The 8,302-nt window shown below is 39.8% G+C and overlaps 1 protein-coding gene across 2 annotated transcripts in view; it reads left to right on the forward strand.

Moving 5' to 3' along the window:
* The window catches only part of LOC106930996 (arf-GAP with dual PH domain-containing protein 1), a 29,395-nt gene extending 22,015 nt beyond the window's left edge, over window positions 1-7,380 (forward strand). Inside the window, exons 5-12 of one of the 2 annotated variants that reach the window (XR_015766325.1) lie at window positions 877-989; window positions 1,082-1,228; window positions 4,576-4,659; window positions 5,372-5,434; window positions 5,680-5,751; window positions 5,841-6,069; window positions 6,411-6,611; window positions 6,697-7,380. Coding sequence is in view for 1 of the 2 variants with exons in the window: in XM_015008895.2 (XP_014864381.1) it covers window positions 877-989; window positions 1,082-1,228; window positions 4,576-4,659; window positions 5,372-5,434; window positions 5,680-5,751; window positions 5,841-6,069; window positions 6,411-6,439 (737 nt within the window). In the remaining variant the exon portion in view is untranslated. Of the gene's footprint in view, window positions 1-876; window positions 990-1,081; window positions 1,229-4,575; window positions 4,660-5,371; window positions 5,435-5,679; window positions 5,752-5,840; window positions 6,070-6,410 lie in introns of both variants that reach the window. The other variant, XM_015008895.2, reaches the window with a different exon arrangement.
* Window positions 7,381-8,302: the final 922 nt, after the last annotated feature.

Raw genomic sequence — 8,302 nt, forward strand, 5'->3', positions numbered from 1 at the left:
TAGATTTCTCTCAAGTGTTTGTTTAAGTGCTGTATTTTGGGACCGTAACACTGTGAACTGCTTCATGTTCCACCGTCTGCTGTTTTACAAACATCAGGAGACCAAAATTAAAATTTTCCATCTATTTAAAGCTGGTGTAAAACAACAATAAAGTAAAAAAAAATCCTGACAAGTTTCAGTTCCCTCTCTAAGACAGATTTAGATTTAGATTCTACAAACCACCGATTCATGCAATGTTCCAGCAAATGTTTACAACACATTCTCTGCCGATTCTAGAAATAGATTTATTGTCTGTAATTTGCATAGTCGGTCTCACCGCTTTAGATTCACGTACATGTTTCTGATGGTGTTGTTGTGGGAATCAGGAAAACAAACCGTTCAGCGTCAGGAGACGTGGTTGGAATATAAACCAGCCCCTTCTTTCCAGATTATATTGCCTGATCATCCTTTACAAAGCTTTATTCTGTTAAAATGGGTCAGGATTAAACACAACACTTCACAGCCTGATAGAAATGGAAGAAAAGGATGCTGTGTGGGCAGAGCCATCTACTGAAATAGACTGAGGAGGGGCGACTTTACGGGCTGTAGATAAAACAGCTCATCATGACAGCATCACATGCAACAGGACGGTTGATAGTCAAGACAAGAGAGAACGTCTGCTGACTCATTCTCCGTGTTTACTCTCCATTTCATACACTCTTTACTATTTATATCGTCATCTTTAAAGAAATCCCATCCAACAGAAGCTGGTTGAAATTCCGTACCCTTTCCTTTCTACTGCAGATGACTCTTCTGTCAAATGTCTTCTAAAGACGGTTTAGTGCCGTCCTCCCTTTAAACAGTTTTTCCCCCTTCCACCTCCCTCTCTCTATTCAGGGTACAGAGAAGGGTTTCTATGGAAACGAGGAAGAGACAACGGCCAGTTCCTCAGTCGAAAGTTTGTCCTGTCGGAAAGGGAGGGAGCACTTAAGTACTTCAACAAGCAGGACGTAAGTGACGTCAAAGTTTTGACTTGGCAATACATTTTTTAAAAAGTGGCGCTTGTGTGAAACCTTTGCGAACTGTTCCTGCCTCCATCCAGGCCAGAGATCCCAAGGCAGTGATGAAAATCGAAACGCTCAACGCGACCTTCCAGCCGGCCAAGATAGGGAATCCCTGTGGCCTGCAGATCACCTACCTGAAAGACAACAGCACAAGAAACATCTTTGTCTACCACAGTGACGCTAAGGTACAGTCTTATAATCTCACACTGATAAACCTGTGTCTGGTGAGTGAGTAATGTGCTGTAATGTTTGGCTTTTCAAATTCTCTGGAAAATCTTGAAGAGCAAAATTTGGAGAATATAAATGTTATCTGCTTTATGAAAACCCCTGAGTCATCAACGTAATGACAAATTTTGGGTCGTTTTTTTCCATCATGGTCTAGTAGGAAAATGAACTATTTGTGAAATGCTTTTGTCTTGAGCCAAAGATTTCTGAGGCGACTCATTTTACAATATTCTGCTGAAGTTCCAATGGTTTTTGCAGATGAATCGCATTTATAGAGTCAGCATTTAAATATTTATATTTTGAGTGTTCCTATTTATAACTTTTGTAATTTGCCTTGTTAACTATAACATTCTGGTCTAAATCTTGACTGACGGTGATCCACTGTTACTGGTTTTAATCACAGTTTCTTTGTTTCTTGACCACAAGTTCTCGGTGGGGTTAAGGTCTCGAGAATTATCCGACCATTGGTCCAAAATGCAAAAGAAATTACCAGAAGTGCATTTTCTTGTCAGCACAATTAGAATAAAAACAAAGCTGGACAAAAAGTTATGTGAATTTCAGTCCAGTATTTCACAAAAATCTGAAGTTTTACCAAATTGGCCATTGTGTTCCTACACAATTCCACTTGATTCTCATGTCCTTTTCTTGGATTTCTCCCATTGAGCTGGATTTCTCAATTTGAATTTCAACTGGGCCAATCAGCGACTAGAAGGACGTGTTGTGTTTATTTTCTGTGCTGTTTTAGAATTGCAGTCTGCTTGTATTTGTGCAATGGTTCAACGCTTCCGTATATTGAGCGACTAAAGTCGGAGCAAGAGGAATGTTTAAGATATTTTATTGCCAGCAAAGATGTTGTGGCCTTGCTCCTGCGGGGTTGTTTACAGTGGATGCAGTTTCCAGTAAGCGCATTACAAAAGTCACAGACAATTGTTAGCGACTGGGTAAAATACAACAGAGTCCATGCCTCCGTCTGGTAATCATTTCTCAGTAGATGAAAGTCCAGATTCTCCATATGAGGCAAAGTGTAAAACAAGGAGATGGTTTTTATTAGGCTAACAAAGTGCACTAAAAAGTAAATGTTGCATTCTAAACATAAGTGACACTGGAATTTAAAAGAGCCAGGAATAAATAGTGAGAATATTAGACAACAAAAATAATAATAATCTGCGGTCAACACAATTAAGAAAGTTTCAAACTTATTTGTTAGCTTTAGCAAACATTATGCTGGATGAGAGACTTGAATCCTGAAGCCTTTTCACCCAGACCGACTTAATTTTCCTTGACGAATACGAATCAGAGTTTGGAGAAAACAAGGAAGGACAGACAGAGGAAACATGTCGGGTCCAAAATGTTCAAACTGATATATTTGAGCCAGAATATAACTCTAACTTGTGTGCTCTAAACATTTTTAGCGTTGATTAGCATCTGTGTTACTCTGTTTGAAAGTGATCCCTAAATAAAGCATGATTAAAATTGATTATTGAAGGTTTTCAGGTGATTGATCTCCTTTCATGTTTGCTGCTTGTAAACGGCGGATTGTGCTGGTATTGCCTCAGCTTGTTATATGGCTTGCCAGAGCAGCTGTCGTATAAGTGACACATAAATCCAGTGTAATAAAAAAAATAAAACATTCTCCAAAGTCCATAAACAGATTAGAGGATTTTGTTTTGTGACTTTTTCAGAGCAGAAACTAAATGTGAAATATGTTTGCTGCTGTTTTTATTGTCTCACTGCTGGTTTTGACTAAAATGATGCCGATGGTAAAGCTTGCACTACTGGTGAAGACTATCCTTTGGAGAAAGTAACTTTTCTAACTGAAAAATACTTGTTACAATTTTATTTAGCTTTCCTTCATTTTATAATGATACTCAGGGCTGCGTATCTGCTGAGCTCATTATGCAAGCTACGTCTAGGTGAATAGCTGGTAAAAATATTATTACAGGGTTACCAGAAGAGCAACGATGTGACGACTTCCTGAAGGCGGAGTTTCAGAAAGAGCGGGAGTTTCTTAAAGAGACAGAGGCCCAATTTCAAAGAGTTAAATCATGAAGTAAAAGTTCTTTTAACAGAGTTAAAAGTTAACAGAGTTACTTGATTATGCTATAAAATGGCACTATCTGCCTGGAAAACATATAATACTGCCCCTTTATAAACATGAGGTTTAGCTGAAGTTATAAAGAGGCATTTTGTAAGATCCAAAGAGACACTTGTGACTCCGGGTGATCACTTTATATGAGGTAATGGTGAAATACGGTTGGTTTTTCTGCTCAACATCAACCCTTCTGAAGCACAGCTTTCAAATGCCAGGATCAGTCTTTGATTTAGAAATCCCATGCCGTCCATGAAACCACTTTGAACGCATCTTGCCAAATGTGCTCCGAATTGTGTGGAAGATAAATTATAAAGAGTCATGTAAGTCAGTGCAGTTATGAGCTTGCAGACTTTTGCAACATTTGTGAAAAGTACAGACAGCTTTCCTAATGTGTGAACATGTATTAGTTTCAAATTTCCTTCATGGAATTGGTTGAATCCCGTTTAACTCATCTGCATAACAGGACGCAATCTAATGCTGATGTGTGCTTGATATAGAAAGATCAGAGTGGTTCATAATAAGTATGCACGGTTATAAAGATAAATCTGAAAAGTTTCTGAGTCAATGATTAACATGTTTTGAACATCAGTTTTGCTTTGTTGAGACTTCATAACCCATTTTATTTTGTTTATTTCCTTGGCTATTTAAAATGTCTTCCAGCTCATTTCTATTTCATAGTAAATTTACTACTTAGTTGAGTACTTTTAACTGCACAGCTTTGGCCTGGATGGCGAAACATTTAATGTATGATCTTAATTAGATCATACATTTTAGCTTGACGACATGAAAACATCACTCTGACTCTGATTATTCATCATCAATGAAATGTGAAGGGAAATCTTGAAAATTACATAAAATTTTTCACTTCAGTTGCAGCTTCTGGTTTAATCTTTAAAATAAGTATAAATTTATCAGCTATTAAAAGATTAATGACTAGAAAAATGAATTTCAGAGTGAAGGGGAGAAAAGAAAGCACTACTCCCTCTACTGGTAGACTAGGAGTACTGAGGGGTTGTGAAAGGAAGAGTTCACTGAGTTCAGTCGGTCTCAATCTGCGGTGGAGTTACTGACGGAGACAAGAAGTCAAAACTCATATTTTTACATCAGAACCAAAAAAACAAAAACAAAAGAGAAAGTCCTCGTTTACACTGGTAGAGTTTGCTGTCGTGTCGTGCAGGAGGTGTTCCTAATGAGAAGTGTGCGTTTGTTTGGCAGGAGATGGTGGACTGGTTCAATGCCATCAGAGCAGCCCGGTTCCACTACCTGCAGGTGGCCTTCCCTGGAGCGAGTGACGAGGAGGTGAGAAAGATGCACTTTGATCCAACACGTTTCTGGGAGCCAGGCTTATGGCTCCGGTCGCTGCCTCAGTGACGGTGGTTCATGTTTTAAATTCAGACTGATTTCCTTGTAAAACCTAAAATGAGATGATATTTCCTTAACACACATTTTCTCTACCAGTTACATCTTCTGTTTCTAATCCTTCAGAAACGTTCTATATGGGCGTCTTTGTTTGGTTGTTGATATCTAAATTAATTTGCTTATCTTAAATAAAAAAAATTGTATTAATAGAATAATTATTATTTTTAAGGCCACTTACCATTATTTGATTTTAAAATTACTCATATTGTTGCTGGTATTAGTTGGTAGGTGTAAAAAAAAAAAAAAACACACAAAAAAAAAACGCACCCACAAGCATGATTGACAGCGCTAGAACCCTCCTCCTGGCTCTGATTGGTTGTTTCTGGGAGCGGTGTATGTCTGCAGATGGCAGTATAACCACAGGGAGAAGGCAGAGGAGCTCAATTTCTCATACTTTACTCTCAGGACATAGTGACAGCTTTAATATGTAATATGTAAAGTAATACTTTTATAAAAGTTACACTGCAGCTTTAAGTACAGTAGAACAAGATGGGGTAAACCTAATTCAGTTTAGGTTTTTTTATGATGATACTTAATTTGCACATTTTTAATATTTCATGCGAATCTTAAATGTTTTTTGTTTTTTTTGTAGCTGGTGCCCAAACTAACACGGAACTTTATGAAAGAAGGCTTCATGGAGAAAACCGGCCCAAAGGTTTGTATTAAACCCAAAGTAAAACTGAAAGGAAATCAATAATTTCTATTCAAGACAATGTTTCAAGGCTGCTTTGGGTCCACTTCTCCTTCATATATATATATATATATATATATACTCATTACCTTTCCCTTCTTTTCTTCTGCCAAGCATTGTTGAAACCACTATTTTCTATGTTGAGTGCAAACTGCAGTTCAAAAATGATTTTTCCCTCTTTGTAATTTCTCTGTCTCGCTCTGCTGCAGCACACGGAAGGCTTTAAGAAGAGGTGGTTCACCATGGACGACCGGCGGCTCATGTACTTCAAAGACCCTCTGGTGAGAAAAGACCAGATTCCGTCCCGGTCCTCTAGAGGCCTGACATGTTTGACTAACGGGACCCTCTCTGTCCCCCCACCCCCTCCCAGGACGCCTACGCCCGGGGCGAAGTGTTCATTGGCAGCAAGGAGAACAGCTACACCGTCCTGGCCGGCTTGCCCCCGTCCACGCAGGGCTACCACTGGAACCACGGCATCACCATCGTCACACCCGACAGGAAGTTCCTCTTTGCCTGCGAGACAGAGGCCGAGCAGCGCGACTGGATCGCGGCTTTCCAGAGAGTCATCAATCGACCGATGAGGCCACAGGAATACGCAGGTTGTTATTTGGAATGTTGGACAGGTGCAGATAGGAATGCGGACCAAAACTGATTTTGATTGATTACCTCATCAAGTCCATCTACAGTGGCACATTGTTCCATTTTCTGTGGTTGCATATTTTTTTCCTTCATATTTCTTTAGTTAATTGTAGGTTTTTGCTTGTTTTTTTCTGTGATTGCAGCATTTTTTGTTTGCATCGTTTTTTTGTATTTAGAAGTTTACGTCTGTCATGTATTAGTTTGTACCTCTCGGCTGCCATAACATTCACACTGAGGAAGGCTGCATTTGCATCGGTTTGTGTCCGTACCTAATTTCCATTTCCTTCATTGTTTTTTTCAGTGGAGGCCCATTTTAAACACAAGCCTTGAAGCCTACAGCAAGTCCAAAGTCATCTGGACCAGCCCAGTCAGAGAGATGAGAGACAGCCCCCCACCCCGCACCGCACAACAAGTGGGGAGACATTGGGGTCCCGTCTGGGTAAGGAGGAGGTTAAAAAAGAAAAGGAGAACAGAAGGACTCCAGTCTATGTTAAAGACAATGGTTGGTATGATCTAAGGTGGAAGGGTAGAGATGATGTCTTTTAATACTGCTCTTACCAACTTTGTGCTGTACATTGTCATACCAGACCCCACTCCCTCTTCTCCTGCCCCTCAGCCATGTGGACCTCTCATCTGCATCAAGCTACCCTTACACCCCTGGATTTCATCTTGTGAATGGTTCTTTCTGCCTGTGATCTAATGTAGCTATGTAACCTAGAGTCATGTCACTGGTCGCGTAATGAAGACGAACACGTTGTTAATTTATTGAATGTACAGTTTTCGACCACAGTGTCTTAATTGTGCGTGTGGAATCGTCATGTTTTCATTGAGGACTCTTGCGAGGTCCAACCTCTGGCGCTGAAACCCTGGGAAACCTGAATTCTACAAAGTGCTGTTAACAACAACCATGCCTACAAACGAAACTTGCACACAAACGCTCAGTGAACACCACCTGCTGTTAATGACGGTGGAGCAGGCTGATCCTCCACGTCCAACCAGGGTCCCTTTTAGAAAACCTCCATCCCAAACAGAAGCTGCGCCCTTATTTATTTGTACTGTCGAACATACCATGTCATCGTGGGATGCTAATTTTTTGCTGCTTTCTTGGATTGTAATGTGACGGGATTGTAATTTGTAGAACACTTCTACAAATGTTCAATTTGTTCTTTGTATCTTGATTCAAAGGCACACTGTTTTGTTGATTCTTGCATTGTTGTGGGAAATAAATTTGAAAAAATGAAAACAGAGGAACCAGAGACAAGGTTACAATATTTATATGTTCTGTGTCTCATTTGTTGTTTGTATGGTGGCCCAGAAGGGACAACAACATGCAAAAGTCCCAACGGAAGTTATGCCTCTGTTTTAATGTGAAACAGCGGCTATGCTAGCAAGTTTAGCATAGCTTCCTTTGTGGTTTCCTTTTACTGACCCTTGTGGGTCAACGCATATTTGACAGTAGAAGTGTGTGACACTGCATATTTTGATATCGATAGCATACAAAGTAAATACACTGCCGGTATTGCCAAAACTGATACAAATAATTTAATTTTGACACATCGCCAGCTTTTAGGTGTTAAAGAATTTTGTTAAAACTATTGGAATCAACTGGAACGCTCTCCATAGTCGAATTCCACAGATTTAAGATTCGGAAGGCGTATTTCTTGTTTCAAACCCAGCTCCCATGACCAGTTCCGTATGGTTTCTCTATGCCGCTGGTTCTAACTTCCGGAATAAATAGAAGGCAGCATCACACTCACGAAGGCTGTGTCCTTCAAAGAACTACGCCTATCACAATCACAGTACCCATTTCAGCAGTTAAAATTCACCTTTTATTCAGGTATTAGTATTTTGAGAAACGATACCGAGGACATTCTAAATGTTAGGTTAATGCCTAATTTGTCCAGCAGATGGCGCCATTAGACTGTGTACGCAGTTACTCCGCCCATGTTAGAATTAGATTTTTATCCTTTATCCTGCTTACACTGTGTTTAACATATGCCTCATTTCCACTGAGAGGTACAGAATGGGTTGGTGTGGTTTGGTATGCTATTTTGTATGTTTCGATTGTAAAAGTGACCCATAAAACCGAACCATACCATACCATTCCTGGACCCACTTGAGTAGTAGGTCTATAGGACAATGGAATGGTAAAAATGTCACTGTGTGTGACAAGAACAAGATACACTAGTGCTC

The sequence above is a fragment of the Poecilia mexicana genome, unplaced genomic scaffold (genome assembly GCF_051168715.1).
Source record: "Poecilia mexicana isolate PSO_F unplaced genomic scaffold, ASM5116871v1 scaffold_19, whole genome shotgun sequence".
Classification (NCBI taxonomy): Eukaryota; Metazoa; Chordata; class Actinopteri; order Cyprinodontiformes; family Poeciliidae; genus Poecilia; species Poecilia mexicana.